Source organism: Psammomys obesus, unplaced genomic scaffold (genome assembly GCF_907164565.1).
Source record: "Psammomys obesus unplaced genomic scaffold, mPsaObe1.curated_primary_1811, whole genome shotgun sequence".
Classification (NCBI taxonomy): domain Eukaryota; kingdom Metazoa; phylum Chordata; class Mammalia; order Rodentia; family Muridae; genus Psammomys; species Psammomys obesus.
Window position 1 is genome coordinate 32,065,542 of NW_026596046.1, and position 23,021 is coordinate 32,088,562.

At 57.2% G+C, this 23,021-nt stretch overlaps 1 protein-coding gene across 1 annotated transcript; it reads right to left on the bottom strand.

Moving 5' to 3' along the window:
- Positions 1–1,241: 1,241 nt before the first annotated feature.
- Usp35 (ubiquitin specific peptidase 35) lies at positions 1,242–22,986 on the bottom strand. Its single transcript, XM_055623632.1, has 11 exons — positions 22,792–22,986; positions 16,144–16,921; positions 15,464–15,596; positions 13,849–13,978; positions 13,402–13,503; positions 11,292–11,450; positions 6,784–6,977; positions 5,634–5,727; positions 4,704–4,810; positions 3,095–4,361; positions 1,242–2,333 (listed from the first exon to the last, which is right to left on the bottom strand). Exons 2-11 carry the CDS (start codon positions 16,814–16,816, stop codon positions 2,169–2,171), a joined length of 3,024 nt encoding a protein of 1,007 aa, XP_055479607.1. The 5' UTR covers positions 16,817–16,921; positions 22,792–22,986; the 3' UTR covers positions 1,242–2,168.
- Positions 22,987–23,021: the final 35 nt, after the last annotated feature.

Here is a 23,021-nt window from a genome sequence, read left to right on the forward strand (position 1 = left end):
TTTCCCAGTGGTGACAAATGGTACAGGCCTGGAGCTTGCAGGTCCCTTTTTATTATGTAGAAGCAGGACAATAAAGTCCTTTAGAAATGCAACCCAGAGTGGGCTGCTGGAGACTGTCTTTAGGGATGTAGAAACTTACTTTCCACAAGGCTGGGTAGCCTTGGGACTGATGCTGTCCTACACCTTCTCTGGCAAACTCATTTCAGGATCATTTCATGACTAAGCCCAAGAGCTGTGTGCCTGGTTCTCATGCTGGGCTGGAACTGGCTGTAACTGGACACGTGTCCAGGCCAGGAGCAGGAATGGACCCTCTTTACTCGGACCAGCCTCCAGCGTGTGCGGTGGTGCACACCTGTAATCCCAGCACTCTAGAAGCTGAAGTAGTGGCAAGACAGCTTCCCTGCCTGTCAGGGACTGGGCCCCCAACACCTCTTCCCCTGTCACAGCACCGCTCTGACCTTCCAGCCGCCTTGTTCTGAAGATGACCTTGGGTACAGGCCAGTCCCAGACCCTCGCTCATACGCAGCCGCCCACGTCCCCCTTCAGCTTCAGGACTGGGACCTAAGGAGAGGGCTCAATGTCGGAGCTGAAGAGATGGCTCAGCTGTTTGGGCCCCAGCACCCACATTAGGTGGCTCACAACAGCCTGTAACTCCAGTTCCAGGGAATACGATGCCCTCCGCCGGCCTCCACACGTACGTGGTACACACTCACAGAGACACGTTCACACAATACAAACAAATAAGTGTTTTCTAAGAGCTTGATGTTGACTCCGGAGTGCTGGAGAAGTGGCTCCCAGCCTGCCCCAGCCCACACCTTGTCTAGCCAAGGAACAGGCTAGGGCCCCCTTCTCAAGAGGAGGGGAAGAGGAAAGAAACAATGGCAGAGATTTCAAGGCGGCTCAGAATCCTTGGAATCTGAAAAATCATTGTTGGGTTTCTACATTTATGTGGCAAACCAGTCTGCTCCAAAGTATCCATGAAGTGTTCCCAGCCACACCCCTTTCGTTCTCTCTCCCTCTCCTCTTCCTCTCTTCCTTCCTCCCCCTCTCCTTCCCTCCCTCAGGGCCCTCAAGGCCTAGCAAGTACCTCCTTGCTACATCTAAGGACCCCAGGACAAGGGCATACCCTCACCTTACCCACCAGGAGCCTAAGTTACTGTCAAGACTGCTTAGACACAAGCGAGCGTCCCAGAGAGCAGCAGACACCACAGCGCAAGCTGGAAGAACAGCATCCTGCATGGGGTTCAGAGAAGCCAGTTTTATTCCTATTTAAGAACATGATTTCTTCTCTCCACTGAGAAGAAAGGGGCTACAGTAGTCTCGGGGCACAATGAGGTCAGGTTTGTCACACAGGTCATACCTACGGCACCCTCGCGTTCCATCCGAGGAGCCAAGCCAGCTAGCTCCCTCACGTGACAATGGCTTTCTGACAGACTACCGTCTTCAGTAAAATACGGACTCTGGCCCTTCACCAAACAGGGTGCAATGGCAGCATCTCAGGCACTGAGGCAGGCTAGGGAGGGCAGGGGCTCTCCCACAGTGTGGCTTGCTTCGGCCAGGGGAGGGGCGGGAGGCAAGAGTCTCCTCTCTAGCTCTGTGCTGTTCTGTCTTCCACTCATCTGCCTCCAAAACACAGCAGGTGCAGGCACCCACATACCTTGTTTTAGGAGCCCCCTTGAAGAAACAAGAGGGCAGGCAAAGGAGACACAGCCCCCTTCTTGGTGCAAGGGCTTGACTTCAGCTGTGCTTTCTCTCCTCCGAGGAAGAGCTGGGTGAAGGAACTAGAAGGAAGTGCTACTGGACGCAGGACACCAAGCTGACACCACCCTGGCTCCTGAGCCATCTGCCCCTTCCAGGATTGGGCCTGTAGGGAGGCAAGGCCCAGAGTGGACTCATCCATGAGGCTCCCAGTTAGTCAGGGCCCTCAACCGTAACATCTCAATTGGACGAATGCCTAAGGCGCTTTGGGTTTCCGCTTCCCTGTGCCTTTCAAGCTACAGACTGACGTCCCAGATGGTCCCTCTCCATCCTCGTTGCCCTCGGAAAGGCCTGCTTCACCTTGGGCTTGCCTCCACAGCTCCCCGTTGGCAGAATGCTCTGCCTGGGCCCTGAGCCCCAGCCGGCCCACTCTGAGGTTGGCTGTGACCCCCCACAAGTGGGAGTTCCCACTAGAACACCAGTCTGTGGAAGTCGCCATTGCCGCCTGCAGGGTTGCAGCCCCCTGGAGAGCCTTCGTCCTCATCTTTGTCTTCATCGAAGCCCCTGCCCCAGTGTGGAGGGGCAGGGAGGGTGGAGATGTAGGCTGCCCTGCTCCGGGCCTCCTTCTCCTGCTCCTGGAACAGAAGCAGGCAGGAGGTAAGCTTAGCATTCAGCTCTCTACTCAGCCAGCACAGCACCGCCAAGAGCTCTGGATCCCCCACGGCCCTGGCTCCACTGAAGAACAGGCTGGGGGACTTCAGGTCTAAGAGTCAAAGTCTACCCGTTCCTCTCCACCATAACTCAAGTCCCTTGGAGGGCTTGATCATACTAGACAGTGACTAGCTGACGAGTGCCTGGGACCCGGGTCTCCACCGTCCGGGCCACTCACTGATTCTCAAAGCCTGCAGTCCACTTCTGCCCATGAGGAAGTTCTTCCCCAATTGGCCTCTCTCAGACTTCACCAAGCCATCTCGGCTGGATGGCCTGAGAAATGTATAAATAGGCCTGGTGTCCCATGCCCTCAGTTCCTCACATGAAACGCCAACTCTAAAACCCACAAGGCCCTGGTGCAGCCACCTCATGGCTGAATATTTTACTACTCTCGATTCTAATAAGGGAGTATGAGGCAGCGACAAAGGAAGGGACCCCCCTCTAGAAGCCCCATGGGGCAGTCCCTGCCCTCAAGCTCTACCACAGTGTCCCTTCCTCTGAGGTTAAGGGGTGTGCCTTTCTAGCCATCAATCTCCCCTCTAAGTGATGAGTGAATGGATGGATTTAAAGCTAAGGCAGACTCAAAATGACAACAGATAACTGTCCTACAGAGGTGGCTGTGCTGGGCCAGCTCCTTGCCCAGGAGTGACCAGTACCAGAGGGTGACCCTCAGCAGAGGACTCACCTGCAGGTAGAGGACATTGTCTTTGGAAATGGCCTCCATCAGGTCCTTGTGGAGGGTAGGCTCTGCCCGGACTCTGGGAGAGCCAGGCTCAGCCTCAGGCCCCTCCCTGGGCCGCTGGCGGTAGAAGAGCACGTAGGCAGTGTCCTTAGGGAAAAAGGAGGTAACGTTGCTCACAGACTCGAAGGATGAGAAGGACACACGGGTGTCGTTGAACAGGTACCACTGGTTCTCGGGCTCAGGCCTGTCTGTGGATCCCAGGGCAGGGGCCGGCCGGGCAGCACCCTCACGGGCATAGCAGTAATAGTGGCCACTCTCTGAGGACACGCCAGAGTGCACCACCACACTACAGAGGTCATAGGCCTGGCCCTGACCCCCGGCCAGCGGCAGGCGCAGCAAGAGGGGGATGCTGACATCGTCCAGGATCTTGCGGCGCCGCATGGTCCGCAGGTCAAAGGAGAAACGCAGCAGCGTGAGGATGAGGTAGCGTGGACCCTGGCTCAGCTCCACCACCTTCTCCGCGTCCTGCAGGGAGGAGCAGGACTCGCAGTAGTAGCGGTTCTCAGCGGTCAGCCTCTCGGGGGACAGGAAGTAGTTGACCAAGTCCAGGACAGAGCGGGAGCCCTCAGGGCCACATGCCTGCTCCCGGGGTGGGGTGGCAGCCTCCCTGTGGGTCCCTGGTGCCAGGATGTCCCCTTCCTTCTCCTTGCCATCCTCAGCTTCCTTTTCCTTTTCATCTTCCTTCTTCTCTTTCTCTTCCCCCTCTTCCTTCTCCTCTTCCCCTGCTCCTTCCTTCTCCTCCTCTGACACCTCCTTCTCCTTCCCGGCCTGCTCCCTCTCCACCTTCTCTTCCTGCCCACTCTGTTGGCCAGTGCCCACAGGGCCCACACCTATGTCCAGCCCAGTTCGGGGAGCGTCCCCTGTGATGCACTGCTTCCTCTGCCGCTGCGCGCCTGGGGCCGTGGGCGCCAGGGCCAGCTCCTGGGCCCGCACATCCTCCGTGGGGAGCGCCACCGAACCCACGCGGCGCTGGCGGCTTCGCTCGGGAGGAGGGAAGGCCAGTGAGAGGTCTGTGAAGGCCTCCTCCCTTGAGGAAACGTTGAGGCACTGGAGGCAGCATATCCGAGTCACAATCTTGCCTCCGAACATCTTCTCCACAGCTGTGGCACTGGAGCTTGGGAGTTCGGACGGTGGGGACGGTGGAGACGGCAGGCTGGACTGCTTGAGCTTCTGGCAGATCCTGGTCCCGGTTTTCTCCTCTTCGTGAAGCCTAGAACAAGCAGGGGACCGCACACCTACCAGCAGGCCCACCGTACTCCCAACAAGAGGCTGGCGAGACAGTCCCCACCCCTGTGCAAAGCGGCGTGCTGACACTTCTGTCCTCACCCTCACCTAGCACACCCTCATAAAGACGCACCTTCGGCTCAGGATTAGCATGCTCGGCCAACATGGTGGATACATGTGCACGCCTCCACAGCCCCCTCCCCGGCTTCACATGGGACACACACCTTCCCCTGCCTTTCAGAAAGAGCCAACCCAGCTCAGAGGGGCACGCTCTCACCCCAGAATGTTGTCAGGACCCACACACCTCCCTAACCCAGCAGCCTCTTACCGATCCAGCAGGTACTTCAGATACTCTGAACAGTCCTGCTGGGTGCCGGGGCTGAACCAGGGCGTCCAGGATGCAGACAGGAAGTTCTCAGGAGAGATGGCAGGCCTCTAGGGCAAGGCAGGTGAAGGGTGGGGTCAGGGCATCGAGCCCCACGCATGTCCAGCAGCAGGCAGCATGCCTGGCGTCTAGCTAAGACCATGTTCCAAACATGGCAGCCTAACTTTCCCCTTCTACACTAGCCCTGCCCCACACCCAAGTCCATGAGAGCCATGAGCTGGGCTTGTCTTGGTGAGAACTCCCTAGAAACCTGTTCTGGCCTCACAGACCACAGTGTCTCCAGACCTTTGTTCATTATTCTCTCTCTGCTTAAGACACCCCTCCTTGCCAAAATGAGCCCCCAGGGTACAGAGGCCTCTTCCACGACTCCTTCCCAAAGCCTTGCCTCCACTTCCACCAACTGTCCCTTCCCATGTGTGATCTCTAACCCCAGCCTGCTCTATTCCCCCTTCCCAGCACCAGATGGGAGCCTTGCCATCTCGGGCTGCACACAGGACCTCCCCCGCCCCTGACCACGGGCTGTAGTTCTGGAAGGACAGAGGCAATGCTCGTTTTGTTCACTCAGGTGAGAGGCCTGGGTAACCGAGCTGTTCACAGCCAGCAGATGACAGTGCATTAGCGCACGGGACCAAACTCTGAAGGGAGGCCAGGGCAGCACCGCCCAGGAAGAGGCTCGGGGAGCACCTCTGCAAGGACACCCAACAGGCCGGAGGCTTTGGCTGTCAACTGGTGCCAGCAGGAGCTGAAGCTCGGCAGCTCATGCCACAGCATGGGAGCTTTGAGCCTGGTGCAGGCAGGTCCTGGAGACGTGAAGGCGTAAGAGCAGGGCCCGGCATGACCTGCTCTCCCCGTCCCAATGTGCCCAGCACGCACCTGACTGTGCTCCAGGAAGGCAAAGAGCCACTGCAGCTTTGTCATCACGGGCTGGGAGTTGTTCTCAGTCAGGCGGAGAACACAGTGCCGGAAGCTTCAAATGAAACGGGAGCCCAGGGTAAGCTGAGGCCCCAGGGAGCCGCCTTTCCCCTATACCAGGCCAGTCAGAGCCTCTGGCATTTCTCCAGATGAGGCCAGAGACTGGGGAGGAGATGGAGCACAACTTGGCCTGGTACGGCTGGGGCAGGAGTTCTGTAATGGCCTTGGCATGACAACAAATGGAACAACAAGGTGACCCTGGCTGTCTCTGCCAGCTCTGACACCCCATGAGTCCAGGACTCAAACATGTCACTCATCTCAGGGGGGTATCCTGGTGTGCCAGTCTCTGCTGTCACCACCAGAGGCACTGAGGCGCGCTTGGTGATAACAACCAAGGATTAGTATTGGCCCCACCCCGCCTCAGCCCTCCACCCCCTCCTGCGACCTCTGCTCTCCCGGAGCTGCCCTGACCTAAGCCCCTATCTCAAAGCAGGCAGCTTGCATGAGTTCTTCCCTGGCACAAGACGACGCTGTAGGGAGACTGGCCCTCAGGCTAAGCGTGACCCTGTGGGGTCAGGGCCCGAGGCCCACTGTCCCTGAAGCACACTGCCTGCTCTGCAGAGGGCGGCACTCGGCCCCGACGGCGGGTCCCACACGGAGGACCCAGAGCATCTCAACATCACATGACCACACGAGCACAAACGACTTTCCTGGCAGACCCTTTTGTTGTGTTGTACAGAAGTTACGGTCTGCCCACCAGGAGTCAGAGCACAGCGTTCGCCCTCAGCAGGCAGGGAGGACTGCGGCAGCTCAGCAGCCTCAAGCACCAACGCACACTTCCGCCGCAGAGCAAACCGACTGAAGCCAGAGGCTTCCTTACAGAGCCAACGACGGAGCCTTGAGGGGTCTTCAAACGCGCCACGGGGCATACCAAGACCACAGGTGACACGGCGCTTGCCTTGCTGAAGAAAAGGAGGCACCTGTACCTCAACAGCAGCCTGGGGTTCAAAGCCCACCTAGGCTGTGGGGCAAGAGCCTGACGCCAAAGCTAAGGCAGGCAAAAGGGTGAGACAAGGGTGAGACACAGGAGGCGAGGTAGAGCAGCACCTACTCAGAAGCCATGAATAAGGCCTGGAGGACACTGTTCACGAAGCACGTGTTGCCCAAGTTGATTAAGCCAATCTTGCCGGTGTCTGACTTGGCCATGAGCCGGGGATAGAAGCCAGCCAGTTCACTCTTCTGTGAGGTCCAGGCATCCTGCCCCAGCAGCTGCTTGATTCGGTCCTCATTGGGAATATGGAGGTCCTAAGGAAACAGCAGACATCAGTGTCAACTCTAAAGCCACCACCTCCTCCAGGAAGCCCTCCTGGACTAGAACCCACTCCTCCACTCCCTCTCATGTACACACTCAGAAGGTGTCTGCACAGCCACCGCTTACAACTCACTCCAGGGTCTCATTCTCACATGTGGGCCTTCTATGTGATCTCTCGGGTGCCATGTCTGAAGTAGCACAATCCCCATCTCGGAGATGGGAGAACTAGGCTTCAGACAGAGCAAACAACTGTGTAGCCACGTAAACAGTGACGAACGTGTCTGCCCTGGGCAGAGCCCAGGGGTGACTCCTGGCCACCAGCCAGATCTGGTGATGTCTAGACCAGTTCCAGCCCTACGTCCTGCCTCACCATGTGTGGGTGCTCGGTCAGCCTGTCTGTCTCAGTCCGGCGATTTCCCTGAGCCTCGGGTTCTTCAGCTGCCAAGGACACCCTTCCTCCCACTGGCCTGGCACTCTGTGCTGTCAGGCCTCCCAGTCTGAGACCACAGCGGAGCTTTCGGCTGGTCACCCCCTGGCACTGGTCCTCCGACGGTGGGGAGGGTCTGAGGCTCCGAGCTTAGGCCTCTGTCGCCGGCTCACGGCTCAGCGCGCCTTCTTCCCCCTGGCTACCCTTGGCCACACTGAATAGCTGCACCAAGAGACTGCCTGGCACCAGCGAATGACATCAGAGCAACACCTAAGCACAGCGCACCGCCGCAGAGCGAATGCCAGGGCACTCTCGACAGGTCCTCTAACTGCGGTCACCCGCCCCAGGGCCACCATGGCCAGGATGAAACGCCATGAGCAAAAGCAGCCTGGGGAGGAAAGGGTTTGCTTGGCTTCCACTCCCACACTTGAGTCCATCAGGAAGTCAGGGCAGGAACTCAAGCAGGGCAGGCTCCCGGAGGCAGGAGCTGGTGCAGAGGCCATGGAGGGGTGCTGCTTCCTGGCTGGCTCCTTACATGAGCTCTCTTACAGCACCCGGGACCACCAGCCCAAGCGTGGCCTCGCCTACAGTGGCTGGCCTCCTACCTTAATCACTCATTAAGAAAATGCCACCCAGGCTCGCCGTCAGCCAGATCTTCAGTCCAGGCTTCTTCTCCCCGATGACGCCAGCTTGTGTCAAGCTGACACGGAACCAGCCAGCACAACTGACTCCTTGTCAGCTTGCCACACAAACACATCACTGTTAAGCCACAACCTTTCCTTTCCTGTGCATCCCCGAGGTCACATGTTAATACTGACATCACAATATAAAATATTTTCAAACTTAAAAGGCCCACAGTCTTACACATCCAAACACTTTAAAGGTTCGGTTTCAGCCGAGCGTGGTGACTCCCCGCACTCAGAGGCGGAGGCAGGTGGATCACTGTGAGTTCAAGGCCAGCCTGGCCTACAAAGCCAAGACTACACAGACAAACCCTGTCTCCAAACACAAAAACAAAAATTCTGGGTTTCTATGAAACCAAAAGTAAGTTGAATACTTTTCTTATTTTAAGAGGGAAGAACCAGGGCACAGTCACAGTCAAATCAAATCAAAGCCAAACTCCAACCATGTGACTCGCTCAGCGTCCACCGTCTGGGCTCACTCCTGATCTTCAGGGCTCCTCTCTGAGGGGCGCCGCCCTGTGCAGCACACACAGCTCGTCTTCCGGGCCCTGGCTGGCTCCATTCCACCGCTGCAGCATCACCGCTGGTGACATCTCCAAATGCTGGGCTCTCTGGTCGCCTGAGCTGCACGGTCACCAATGTCTCCTGGGGCCAAGCCTCACCTTCTCTGTGTGACCCCTTCAATCCTGGGCTTTCAACTGCTCCCGAGGCTGTGCCTCCCCAAGGCCTCTCCTGGCCCACGGTGCCAACCCTCAGCTGCTCCCCACGGCTCCTTCACGCCTTCAGAACCAATACCACCTGCTTGACTCTAAGGCTCCAATTCAGCTGCCCGCACCAGGTACAACCGTGGAACACAGCTTCTGTGTGCTGACCCCGAGGAGACGCTTCCCAGGGGATTTCACCGCAACAATGCTGCTCTCTTCCTAACCAATGAGAATGTCACAGAATCTTAATTCAAAGCTATGACAGGTTTAAGGCCTACTAGTCCTTAAACTTTCCTCGGGAACCGCCTCTCGAAGCCAGGCCCTCTTGTCCACAGTGTTCTCAGTGCTCGTTCCTTCCACGTTCCCACAGATGAGCTCGCTGAGCCCTTGACAGTCAGTGGCTTTTCTTGCCCATCCCAAAAGTCCTCCCACATTCCTCTCCAAAACATGGGAAGGGCTGTCACAGCGATACCCCACAATCCTGGTACCCCTTTCTGTCTTAGGGTTACTATCGCTGTGGTGAAACAACCATGACCATAGCAAGCTGGGGAGGAAAAGGCATCTTTGGCTTACACTTCCACACATCATAGTCCATCATGGAAGGAAGCCAGGAACCTGGAGGCAGGAGCTGATGCAGAGGCCATGGAGGAGCGCTGCTTACTGGCTTGCTCCTCACGGCTTGCTCAGCCCGCTTTCTTGAAGAACTCAGGACCTCCAGCCCAGGGATGGCACCACCCACAGTGGGCTGGGCCCTCCCCCATTCAATCCCCAATCATTAAAAGATAATGCCCTACAGGTGTGCCCACAGCCCGATCTTCTGAAGACGTTTTCTCATTTGAGGCTCCCTCCTGTCTGATGACTATAGCTTGTGTCACGCTGGCGTGAAACTAGCCGGCACAGCATCCTTCCAGTTCCTGAGCACACCGTCCTGGATCAGCCAGAGGCGCTGGAGCGTCACATGGCTTAGTGCCTTGACACCCCCCCACCACACACACACACAGGCTCCCGCAGAAGTGCCTTGACACTCCTGCTGACGCCTGTCCCAGGATCGTTTATCAGATACGTCAGTTTCTCACAGATGAAGAAAAAAATCTGCCTGTCATCCCAGTCACTTAGGTAGTTGCCAAGTTCAAGGCCAGCCAGGGCAACTCAGATCTACTGGACAGAGCAAGGTGACTCTGCTTGGTTTCAAGGCCTTTCTGATGTGCCCTGCACACCATGACAAACTACGACCACTGGACTCACCTTCCCCACCCATGTGCCCCTCCTTGAAGTGTCCTCCTCCTGAGGCCCTAACGGTCAACGTCAGACTCCTTTCTGCACCCTACCAGTCTTTCCAGGAAGCCCCCCACGGCCGCCATCTGCTGTACACACCTCTGTCCTAATTGCACATGGCCTTAAGGAGGGGCTGGAGTACACAGGCCAGGAAGAGGCTCTACCTACGCGGCCTCACATAGCCCTCATCCCTGCAGGGTGAGGCCTTCCAGGTGAGGCCAAGTTGGGAAGGGAGTGCCCTATAAGCAGCCCCTCCTATGTCCCTGGAAATGCCCCTCACTCTCTCGCTAGATCAGCTCTGAACTTTAAAAGATGTCTGCTGTGGGGTTGGAGATGACTCACCAGTTAAGAGCACTAATACTCGTGCAAGGGCTGGATTCAGTTCCTGCACAGAGCAGGCAGCTCACAAGCCCCTGGCGCTCCAGCTCCAGGGATCTGACGCCTCTTCGTGTATGTATGCAGACACAGGCAGACACACACATGCGCGCGCACACACACACACTTAGAAAGTAAATCCTTCGAAAGACGTCTGTGATGTCTCAACACACATGCCCAGATGTTCTGTAGAGCCGTGTGGGGTCTGCTGTGCTGTGAGGCTCTGAAAGGGGCTGTCACCCCCCAGGGATCCCCTCGGCATCAGTGGTCCTAAGGTCAGCCTTCCTGTAGGCAGACCTGCCACCCTGGTGGGCTTCAAAAGCTCCTCCAGGACGGCAGCTTGGTTTGCTTTGAGCCTGGGTCCTCAGACCCCAACCTGGTGAGAACAGGACACCAGGCTAGCCCTGCGAGCCAGAAGTCACCCCTGTTCCGCACACACAGTGGCATGTGACAGAGAATGCTAATGCTGCAGGAGCCACCAAGAGGCCCTGCTGAAGCCTGGGGACAAGTGCAGAGGCACCGACACCAAAGGCTCGCTAACGGCAGTCCTCGAGACCCCAGGACCCCTACCCCAGATGCTAACTAAAAACCAGGAAGATTCAAATAAGACACAGCAGGAGCTGTGGGTCAGGTGGGGGAAGGGTGTTAAAGAGGGAGCAGCATACACACGGGCCCAGCGCACACAAGTGGGAGCAGCCAAGACCTCCACGTACTTGACACAAACGCCCCAGATTGGTGACAGAAAACAGCGCATGTCCAGATGATGGCGGCTGCTACCACGCCATGGATTAGCCTCAAAGAAGGTCCAAACTGGTACCTGTGCCAAACAGGCTGTCTACTCACCTTGATGGCTTCCATGACAGGCTCATACAGGTCTGGGAAGCCTGGGAACCGAAACACCATGCAATGCACCAGCTCTGCCAGCTGCTCCAGGCAGCTGGTCCCAGAGTTCGAGTCCTCCTTGACCAGAGAAGTCACCATGGGGGGAATGTGAGGGAGGAGCTGCAGGAGAAAAGGTAGGTTGTTCAAGCGCCAGGCTACGCATCTGCGGCTTGGGGGCCTCTGAGGACGAAGGTACACCCATGTGACCACTGTCCCCTTCACTGGGTGGAGCTGAGCTCCTCGACAAGCACAAGATAAAGAATTCCTTCCTCACAGCTATGGAGAGGCCAGCTGCCCAGCCTCACACACCTGCCTGAAGAGCAAAGGCCTGAGCAGCCACGGACTTCTCTACCGAGCAGCAGATGCTCCAGCCATACCAGCCATCTGGGCGAGCCCAGCAGCATGAGCACCTGCTCTGGGTTATATGGCTCAGGGGAGGGGCTGGTGGTGCTGGAGACAGAACCCAGGGCCTTGTACATGCCAGGCAGGTACGCTGCCACTGAGCTACCCCACCCCACCCCGGCCCAGTGAGGCTGTGTAACCTGTCAGGATCCTGGGATGGGGTACAGAAGATGGAGTCTAAGCCAGGTCCATCCGAGTCCAAAGCCCATTCAGCTCCCATGTTAGGGTGTTCGTTTTCAAACCCCTTAGATCAGCGGTTCTCAACCTTCCTATGACTGCGACCCTTTAACACAGTTCCTCGGGATGTGACGACCCAACCACAAAATTATTTTTGTAGCGATGCCACAACTTGAATTTTGTACTGTTATGAACCGTAAAGTAATGTTTCCCCAACAGTCTAGGTGACCCCTGTAAGCAGGGGTCGAGTCCCACAGGTTGAGACCACAGCTGCCTTAGGGTGCCGCAGCTCAGTGTGGCACAGACAGCTGGGCTACAGGGACAGGAGACAAGAGGGAAGCCAGCATCTCTACCCGGCAGGCTCCAGACAAGCCTCCTCCGTCCCTCTCCTACCATCCTCGGGGTCTACCCCATTCCAGACACTTGGTCCTCATCCCTGGTTCTGATCTCTACACAACACACTAGAAAGCACAACGTTACTACCCTGACCAGGGACCATTAAATTAAAGCTCCAACGTATGGGTTCAGCGTGGTGGAGGAGCCCCTTTCCGAAGAGAGTCTTGAGGACAAGTAGAGCAGGCGAGCTACAGGCCAGAGCAGTGTGTCCTGGTGGCAACAAAGTGAGGGGGGACAGCAGCTTGGGGCCCAGACCTGTTGTGGATATGAACATGTTTTTGTTTAATCCCAGGTGTGGGAGGTGGGACTGATTCTGATGGTCCACAGCAGCAGGCTATTTGCCTTGTGTGGGCTCTGAGAAGAGCTCTTTGCCAGCTGCAGATAGTCTAAGTCTGAGGACTCTGGAGAGAGAGTAAATGCCAGAGCCCAGAGTGTTGGGGAGCTCCGAGAAAGAACAAGGTCACTGCCGCTAACCCCCTTCAGCTCCTGCTGCTGTTGATGCAGAGACAAGAAGTTGGAGATCTCCTGAAATGAGGACTGGACTGGCTTCAAGGAACCTTACGACCCTAACCAGCAGGAAGCAGCTAAGAGAACTGCACCACCCTCCCACTAACCCTTTCTCCCTCCTTGCTGGTGTTCAGGTGTTGGAAGGAATTCGGGTGGAGTAGGGAGAAAGATATAAAAAATGTAAATAAAAGATTTTTTAAAAGTATGCCAGCACAGGCCAACTTGGCTGGAACCTTCCCTGTCCACCCAGTACCTGGGGGCAGTGACGTGCCTACCCTCTCCCCAGCGTATGTCCTTATCTGAAGGAGGCAAGCCTGGCTGGGAGCGGGGGTGGGGGGGGGTTTGCACTGCTCTTAGCACTCGTCACTTGTCCTGACACACACTGACCCCGAAGAATGCGGCTGTCACCAACACAGGCTCTATCGCCCTACAGTGTGCAGACGGGAATCCCATGTCCTCTGGCTTCTGTTTCCCATCTTGTACGACGGGCCTTGAGCCTCTAGTGCTTCAACAGTCCCAACTCCCCGACTCCCAGCAGAAAACTACATTCGGTCCCTTCACAGGCTAGAGTGAGCAAGCGGGGCCTTACCAGGTGGAAGGCCTCGTGGGAGTGCTGGAAAGTCAGGAGCATGTACTTGAGGACGGACAGGGCAGCTCCCCGCACAATGGGGTACAGCAGCTTAGAGAAGACCTGAAACAGAGTTCATGTCAGGGGCCCCAGACCTGAGCTACCCGAGGCCAAGCGTGACCACAGAGGCCCCTGAAAGGGAACCCGAGACACAGGAGAGTAGAAACAGCAGGCCAACAATGGGAGCAAGAACACAGAGGTGCCTTGAAGCTGGATGGCACAATAGGCGAGTGATGGAAGGCAGACGCACGCACTGGAATGGGTGGGCAGAGTGATGGAGCTGCAGGCTGAGGCCCAGAGAGGGGCACTGGGTTAGCCCTGCCACACGGGGAGCTTGACTGGACCCCAGTGCCTTGCACCCCACATTTGCACTGTTCCCAGGGCTGGGCTCACACAGGGGCCACCAACCTTCTCAATCTTGGCAAGCGAAACCTCAATCAGGATGCTGAACTTCTTAACAGCGGCCAGGCCCTTCAGCAGGGCAATGATCCACTTGTCAATGTTCTTCCCCAGGGGCCAGGATACCCAGTCGATCATCCTGGTGAGGGGAGCGACAGTGACTCAGGGACAAGGGAGGCCCAAAGCCAGAGTGCGGGCAGCCCAGGGACGGGCCATAAAGTCCTGGCTCACACCGGCACGGGGCACCTGGGTCTGTGGGACAAACAAAACACTCCTGGAAAATACAAAGGAGCCCAGCAGACGCCCAGCAGACACGGCTCCCAGTCCTCCGGACTCGTCTCCCGCTGTGCCTCATTACAGGGGTGAGGGGGACGTCCAGGCAAGGACCGCACCCTGGGGCTGAGAACCCTGGCTTCGTGAAGCCCCTGCTGGGGACTGGGGCAACCCACTTCTCCTCTCTGTGCCTGGACTTATCTGCAAATGGAGACAATGCCCAGCTCCTGAGAACTGTCATATGGAGAGGACGGCAGCCAGGCCCTGCAGCGTCCACCCACACCAGGCCTGTGTGCTGGGCTGAGCATGGGGCCGGGATGCAGAAAGTGCTCAGGGGAACAGCCCCGCTCATTGCCTAATGCTGCACCGACTGTGCCGTGATGACAAAGAACAAGGGTAGGAAAGTCCCCATGGTTCACTTTTTACCTAATCCTCAACACCTTTGAGGGGCCCAATGATGACCGCTTTGCAGCTGAGGAAATGGAGACAGTCACACAGGTGAGAGCATGGGGCCTGACTGGGTCTTGGGGGACACGCCCCTCCTGCCCACCCGCTCACCCACCAAAGACAGGGAATCCAGGAAGGCCCAATGTGCAGAAAGAACAGCAGGGGGCGGCATGCCAGGGAGATGGGTTCGCTCAGGCCTGTGGGGAAGAGTGCAGGCGGCATAGTCAGGGGTCACAGGCAGGCAGGTAAAGCTAGTCCACAGGGTGACAACATTCAGATGAGGGTGAATGTACACAGGTGCGGAGTCAAAGAACAACCAAACTCTGTTTATGACCTTTTCCAGACTCATAAATCACACCAAACGCTACTTTAACTGCGTGTGTGCACACGTGTGTGGAGCCCCTGGACAGGCAGCGTTCTACTCCATCACCACTCTGCATCTTGATTCCCTTTGCAAGCGTCTTTGCGCTGAGTGTGAAGCTGACAGGTCAGTGAGCTCCAAGGACGTTCCCATCTCTGCCTCCTAAACACTAAAGCCAGCTGTGTGCACGGCCATACCATGTGGTGGGGATCTGACCTCAGGTCCCCAGAAGCAAGCGCTCGTAGCCACCATCTCCTCAGCCCCTGGTTTTACTCTCTCACACTGCCATTCACTTCCACTTTTTATAGAGGGGGAAACCGAGGCTAAGAGTGTGCTAGCATTTCCAGGACCAACCAGCTAGTACCTAGTCTGACGGTATCCCTGGGACAGGATTTTGTGTTTCTTATATCCAACCCAAGGCCAAGCAGGGTGGGACCGTAGAACTCAGTGAACAGGTCTGACAGCCTCACTCTCACAGGGGTGACAGCCTGCATCCTCACCCAGAGACGAGAGCTTCAGAGAGAAGGGCGGAAGGAGCCCCACCTGCTGATGGCGGTCAGCATCTGGGAGTCTGTCACACTGTCGTCATTGCTGAGGTTCCGGACCACTCCATCCATGAGCTCCAATGGGAGGTGCTGGACCACACTAGCCAAGGCGCTGGACGGCGGCTCCTCCTCTGGAAAGGGGTTAGATTGAGCTCTCACGCTTCCTCTACTTAGGAGAGGCTTCTGCAGACAGCAAATGAGGCCACATCCTCCCAGCCCTCCACAGCATCCAAGCCCACTGGAACACATTCCTTCAACAACCCCTCCCTGGCCTACACTCTGACACCACGAGGAAGCTCTAAGACCCATGTGCATGTAAAGAGAAGCCCCTCAAAAGGGCTCAAGCTGGAGATAGCCTTGGAAGGAGGAGACATTCCGGGGTGAGACGGTGAGTCGGTGCACCTAACCCCAAACTCCTGTGCGGGCCCTGGCGCTCCCCTCCTCTGCACAGTCCCATGATCAGGGAAGGCCCAGACCTCAGCTCGCTCATCCATACTACTCTCCAAGCCACCGCTCTCCCAGACTGTCAGCGTCCTCCGCCCCACGTGACGTGCCCCCTGCTTTCCCAGCACATGGACGACTCCCTCAGTAAACGCCCAGGGTAGAGTTTCCTCACTTAAAATGAGCACCGCAGTCCGTTGCGTGTGCGACCCGCCCCGGCCCGGGCGGCACACGCACCTGTGCAGGAGATGACCGCGAACAGCTCCTTGAGGCAGGGCAGGATGGCGGCGGGCTGCGCGCGCCACAGCTGCGCCAGCAGCCCGCTCACCTGCTGGGCCTGCTCCAGGAACTCCACGGCGCCCTCCTCGCCCTCGGCCGGGCAGCGGAAGCGGCCGAGGCAGCGCACCAGCTGCTGGCAGAAGAGCAGGCGGTGCGCGCCGTCGGGCACGCAGCGCGGGTGGCGCGCCAGCAGCCGGGCGACCTGCGCGCAGGCGGCGGGGCCCGGGCGCTCGCACACGGTGCGCAGCACCTCGCGCCGCAGCAGCGCGAACACCTCGTCGGCCGCGGGCCCGTCGGGCAGCAGCTGCAGCCCCAGCTGCACGCAGGCCAGCGCGCGCGCCCCCGGCGGCCCCGCCCCGCCCTGCAGCAGGCGCAGCACGCGGCGCGCGCTGAAGAACTCGGCGAAGACGTCGGGGTGGTGGCGACCCGCCACGTGCAGCAGCTGGCAGCCCACGCGGCGCGGCAGCTCGTCCGAGCCCCCCACGTAGAGGCGCGCGCCCAGGGCCAGCAGCGCCAGGCACTGCTCCCGCTCCAGCGGCTGCCGTGCCGCCTCCAGCACGCGCCGCACCAGCCCTTGCTTCACACTCGCGGGGTACGACGAAGTCACCACGGCCTCCAGGATCTTGTCCATGATGGCCGCACGCTGCTGGGGACAGGGAGTAGGGCCACGCTCTAACCCGCGGCCAGGTCCAGATCCCTGCGTGCCGACACTGGAGAAGGGCCTCGGTTTTCTTGCCTGGAAAATGGAACACGAATAGCTTCATCACAAAGGAGTAGACCAGGGTGGCACCTGCCCAGCCCCTGGGAGGCCCAGCTTTGGCTGCTGGACGCCTTGTCCTCACCTCTCTGGTCACCATTGACACTTCTGAAATAGGAGCGTGTAGGCTCTCAGAGCCCTAGTAAGTAGTCTTGGGTTAAACCACACCCTAGGGGCGGGGAGGGCCCCACCCAAGACCCTTTTCTCAGATCACCAACACGTTTGCACACTTTCCTTGATGAGTGCTGAGCCATTTGCCTGATTCATACTTGCTCTAAGCCCCTGCCACTACCAGTCACCAGGAAATACCTGTCCTAGGCAAGCCCACTCCTAGCCCTGGAAACGCGTGCGTGCGTGCGTCCGTGCGTGCTTACGCACACTATTCTTGTGATGGATTATCAATTTGATAGGATCTACAATCACCTTCGAGACCCAGTTCTGGGCACACCAGTGAGGTGCTGCCTCCGGGCACCTGCGGGGGATTATCTTGATTGTTTGAGATGGGACGATCCACCCACCATTCTCCGGGTTGGGATCCTCAACCGTACAAGGAGAAAGTAACCCGAGCACGGGCATCCATCGCTCTCATCTTCCTGACTGTGCAGCAACGAGCTGCTTCCAGATTCTGCCGTCTTGACTGCTCCACCCCGATGGGCTGTACCTCAGACGGGAACCTTCCCGCCCCGCCTGACTCCACAGCCCTTCATCCCGGGGGACGGGCCTGCTTCTCCAGCCTCAGCCCTTGTTCTCTGTCCACCGGGTCCCCTCTGCCACACGAATGCTCCCCGCTCGTCTCCTTGCTTGCTGTGGTGGTGTGACTAAGAATGGCCCCAACAGACTCACGCTTGCCTCTGTCCCCATGGAAAGGAGGGCTTAGGAAGAAATAAGGGGGTGGTTTGTCAGTGGGGATGGGCTTCGAGGTTTCAAAAGTTACCTTTCTCTGCCTCCTGCTTGCTGAACAAGATGTGAGCTCTCAGCTCCTGCCAGCTTGCCTTTGCTCACCCACGTGGACTAGTACTCTGAAACCATAAGCCCAAATTAACTGCTTTCTTTTCCAAGTTGCCCTCATCATGGTGTTTCCTATGTCACAGCAACAGAAAAGTTAGTTACTTTTCTGTCTTAGTTAGACAGCTGGTTGACACTTCAAGAATACCTCACCTGCCCTTCTTCCTACCTGCTTCAGACCCAGCTGCACACTCAGAACATCCTGTCTGGCTCTTCTACCGCCCTTACAGCTACTTGGCTAGTGTCAGCCTCTCCACCACACTGGAGTATGGCTCCTGAAGTCGAGTTTTGTTCATTAGCCTCCCCATAGCCTAGCACGCAGCCCAGAGCACAGTAGGCATGTGTTGGGTGAGGGAGGTCCTTACTGCCCTGTGGCAATAAGCCCTCTCCCCCTAGGCTGGGTCTCTGGAAACCTCCACACCGACCCATTCTGTTCCCAGTCTGTCTTTTGAGTCTCGGGCTGATTCTCATAGGGACAGATGGCTCACCTTTTTTGTTCTTGTTTTTGTTTTTGTTTTTTTCAAGACAGGGTTCCTATGTGTAGCCTTAGCTGCCCTGGACTCTCTTTGTAGACTAGGCTGGCCTCGAACTCATAGAGATCCACCTGCCTCTGCCTCCCCAGTGCTGGGATTACAAGCGTGCGCCACCATGTGCCACCATGCCTGGCAGCTGACTGACTTCTTACCCAGCTCTCACCTAAGAGAACCAAGAGTCGTTTCTGGGCTTCTCTGCATCATCCCACTCTAGGCAAAACCCAACACACAGTAGATGCTTTGTTTACTGAGTCCACGTCAGCCCTTGCAGCTGGGTGAAGACGAGTGGACATTTCCCAGACAACAGGCCAGAAAACAATTCAGAACGTGAGCTGTTCTGGAACCCATACATGTCAGGCTCTGTGGAGACACACTCTCCCGTGTCCTACCTCTGAACTGTGTCCTGCCATTACTGCGGCTCCCTGCCAGGGGCCCCTTGGTTTAAAAGTCTATTTCAGGGTATGAGCTCCTTGGGACTGGGACCAAGCTTACTCCTCAGTGACGGGCATCTCCCATCACTAAATATCACTAAATATCTGTGGCTGGTCTTGAACCCCTGATCCTAATGCTTCCAACTCACAATTGCTCAAATTACAGGCGTGAATGACCATGCCTGGCTTCTTGAATTTTTCAGTTTTCAGATGGGCAACCCAGATGAACCTGTGTCTCCCTCAGCCTGCTTAGTGCTGTGATTACAGGTGTGAACCACCAGAGCAGGCTTTCATTATTTTCTTTAATGACTTCATCTTCGGGGAAAAAAAAAGTCAAATGCCCAGGTCCCCTCAATTAGACGGTAGGTGAGACTCCATTTTTACTTGAGAAAGGCTTTATCTGGAGTGCATTCTGGTTACCAAGATCACTCGGCTCCTTGGACCTCCCCCTGGTTATGGGAAGTTATGGTAATGGTTAAGGGCTATGAACGGAACAAGGTTCTAGACGTGAGGAACAAGAAGGAACCCCTCAGCAAACATCAGTTCCCCGCTGCCTTAGAAGAGAAGTCTTGGGTCCTCAAGGAGGTGCTAGACTGGTGGAGACAGAGGTGCGTGTAGGCAGCACCAGGCAGTGCAAACCACGATCCCCGTAGACCTCAAGGCTACTCTCCAGGTTGGGGTGTGGCTCGGTAACAGAACCCAGCCTGTAGAACGCCATGGGTGGGACCCCAGCACCACAAAAAGAATTGACAAGAAATAAGCTAGCAACAGCTCCCCCGTGTCAGCCTTGGCCCTCTTTCTTAGGCAGGTCCTAGAACGAGGCAGTTGCCGTCATCAGCTCCTACTGGGTGGGTCACGGTGTTCAACCCAGGCTGCCAAAAGCCCGGCAGGCACGCCACTACGGAGAAACCTTAATCAATGAGATATTGGCACCACGTGTAGAGGGCCAGCCCATAGGGCAGGCGCAAATGGAATTCTGGAGCCAGGGAAGGTTCTAGAAGACTGCTTAAGAAATCAGAGTAGAAATGGAGCCCTGACTGCGACCTTGAGGAGGCAGATGCACAAGCTGCTTTTCTCCTTTTAAAAATGGGGATAAATGGCATCAGATTAAACCACAGAAACCAAATGATCAAACACCTGCAAATCCCTGCCATTTGCCTGATACCACCTCAGGTGGGCTGCACCTGGCAGCTGGAAACCCGGTCCATCAGTACCAGCTGACGTTCCAATCGCCAAAACCAGTCTTCCTCAGTCTGTGACTTCTCCACAAAGCACAAGCCCTGCTACCTGCCCCAACGCCTACGCAAGCAGGCAGGTCAGCTGTAGCTATGGTTACCAGTAAACCCACTCTGCAGTATCCTGGATGCATTCATGCAAAAAAAGCTTCAGAGGTTTCTACTCCACCTGACTCTAATGGCAGGCCAGAGAAAGAGGGCAGAGTAGGGAGCAGGGGGAGGTTCATTTCCAGGGCACAGCAGGCTCAGCTGGCATCCTTCCCCTCCCAAAAAGAAGCTGTAGGCTACCTGCCCTCCTCTGGAAATCGGGGTTACCCAGCAGGCCCGGCTCTGAGTCCAGCCAGCTGCTCCATTCAGTGCAGCAGCTCCCCTCCCTTCCCAGAGCCTGTGTCCAGAGAGGGGGCCAGGGCTTCCGCTCAGAAACCACCAGCTCCCCTGGGGTCCTCTACCATCTCAGCTTTCTCACCAGAAAATGGGAGCTGTCCTGGGCCTGTTACTCCTAAGGCTGGACGAATGGGGGCTTGGTCAGCCATGAGTCTCTTATTGGCCATCTGTCATGGAGGGAACACACAGGTGCTGTGAGGGGAAGGAAGTGAGCGCACAGCGGACAGCTGCCTCTAGAAATTTCCTCCGTCCAACTGTTTCCACTCTCCTACCTGGCTCCAGCCTCACCCAACATCAGCTCCTCTTTACTCACTGCCTGGAAATGGAAGATGACTTACCTCTTGGCCTTTCCCCAACATGGCTGATGCCCTTGCCCAAACCCCCGCCCTACCAGCCTGCCAACCTGGGTGTCCAGGCACATTCTGTAGGTATGTGCAGGGCACCGGGAGAAGCAACACTCCTCCCAGGAGGCCCTGAGCCTTCATCTATCCTCCATGGATATACCTACTTGGCATTTCGGCTGTGTGCTGACAGTCCCCTGCTTCTGCTTGGGGGAACCTGCCAATCACCACCTGGGAGGGTTGGGGGACTGAGCTCAGCCTTCTTCCCCTCCTCAGCCTCTCTCCTCAACTCTCTCAGCAATGCCGTCAGATTAAGCTCATTTCTGAAAAGTTCCCTCTTGCCTGGCTACTCAGACCCTCAAGGCCACTAACCCCCTCAGACAAAGCCCACACTGGAAAGCCTGGCACTGGGGCTGTCTGTGTGACAGGGCACTGCTACGGGGTGTAGATGGGAATTTGGGAAGGGCTTGGTTTGTTTTTGTTGTTGTTGTACTTTCCTGCTGTCCTCTTTATGCAAAAGGGCTTGCCTCTTCTCTCCTGGCTAATACTGACTGACTCATCCTGCAATGCCCAGCTCACAGGCCATTCCTTGCCCCACCACAGAGAGTCTCTGAGCTCTGGCTCCAAGGCCTTCTTGGCTGCTTCACCCTCTGCAGTCTCACGGGCTCCAGCACTCTCTCTCTCCCACCTGGCATCTAACTCTGCAGGACGCAGATCCAATCCTGCTCTGCACCCAGCGCCCAGGACGGGAGTGTGCCCAAGTTCAGAGGTTCCTAGCTATGGCAGCAACCTGAGATAAAATCAAGCCTGCGAGCAGAAAAGTAGCTTCCAGAGGCAGGGTTAGCCTTGAGTACCGTCCCTGGCCCTGCCCCTCCTCTGCCTGGGCCTGGGCTCTAATACCCACCACTCTTGAACATCTGTGAGACACCCCACAGAGGCCTCTAGAGTAGACTAACGGAGACCTTAGCCACTCCAGGAACGGTCCACACGAAGAAGGCAGAAAAGCAGAATGAAAACCATGTTGCTGGTTAGCCCCTGGGCCAGCTGTTCCCAGATCTCTTCAAAGGGGAGGAGGGAGGGTCTGCAGGTCCCTGCCCTGCATTAGGGGTGGGGGTGAGGGTGGGATTCGTCTGCTCTCCTCTCGGCCCCACACCTTGACTCTCATAGCTGCCAGGGCTTCCTGGAGGCACCTTTTGTCCCTCGCATCTCTGGGCGTCCTTTTTAACTTAGTGTCTTACCAAGGCAGCCCTAGGATGGCACCCTTCCCTCTAGGAGGCCTTGTCTGGCCACAGGCTGGGTTCGGCTGGTGACAGGCAGATGCCCTGTTACTGAAGAGGAATGGGAGAGACAGGAAGGGAAGGCGACAAGAGCTTTGTTTCTCCCCTGGGATTGGCCACACTCAACTCTGCCTACAGAACTAGCCCTTACTAACCGACGCTGACCCAGCCCCTGTTCCCAACAGAGACTCCGAAAGCGTTGTCAGGGACCCCACAACCCCCGGACGCTAAGATGACCAGACAGTCTCTGGGTCCTCAGTGTGGCCCCCAGTTGGGCCCCTCTCCCCTCCTTCCTCCACTGCCCCCTGCTCAGCCCAGGCTGGGGCTGGGGTTTCTCCGCAAAAAGATTGCTAGTCCTCGTGGTGCTAAGTGTGCGTGCTCTGTGCTGGGCAGGGCAGAAGCTGGGCCACCTCTAGACTCAGTTGATGAAGGAGATGATTAAGGCTCAGAGAGGGGCAGTTAGTAGCCCAAGGTCACACAGCAAGGCCCAGAAGCACCTAGACCTCCCACATCCCAATCTCGTTCCCAGAGCCCTGAAGGTAGTAAGTGTGGGGCCCTCGAAATGTAAGGGTGCAGACACTGCCTCCTCCCCCAACACTCACACCCAGGGCCCCCTTACCTCCTAGACTTCAGCGGGCCTTACCTCAGGACCCACTCCTGGGCGGGGCGCTTGGGGCAGGCTGGACTGGGCTGGGCCAGACTAGGTCAGGGCGGCTCCTCCGCTCCCCTGCGGAGGGGTCCCAGACTGCAGGGCTGCTGCTGCCACAGTGATGTCCAACTCCACCCACCCCGCTCCGCACAACCCTAGATGGACCTGGTCAGTGCAACTCTGATGCGCGATCGCGGGGCTGCGGGACGGAGCGGGGGGGAGGG

Excerpts from the sequence above, each read along its gene's own strand:
- Usp35 (XM_055623632.1), bottom strand. The coding sequence starts at position 16,816 with ATGGACAAGATCCTGGAGGCCGTGGTGACTTCGTCGTACCCCGCGAGT. Across the intron at positions 13,504-13,848 it reads CGCTTGCCAAGATTGAGAAG|GTCTTCTCTAAGCTGCTGTA; the intron begins GTTGGTGGCCCC and ends ACTCTGTTTCAG. Across the intron at positions 2,334-3,094 it reads ACAATGTCCTCTACCTGCAG|GAGCAGGAGAAGGAGGCCCG; the intron begins GTGAGTCCTCTG and ends CTTCTGTTCCAG.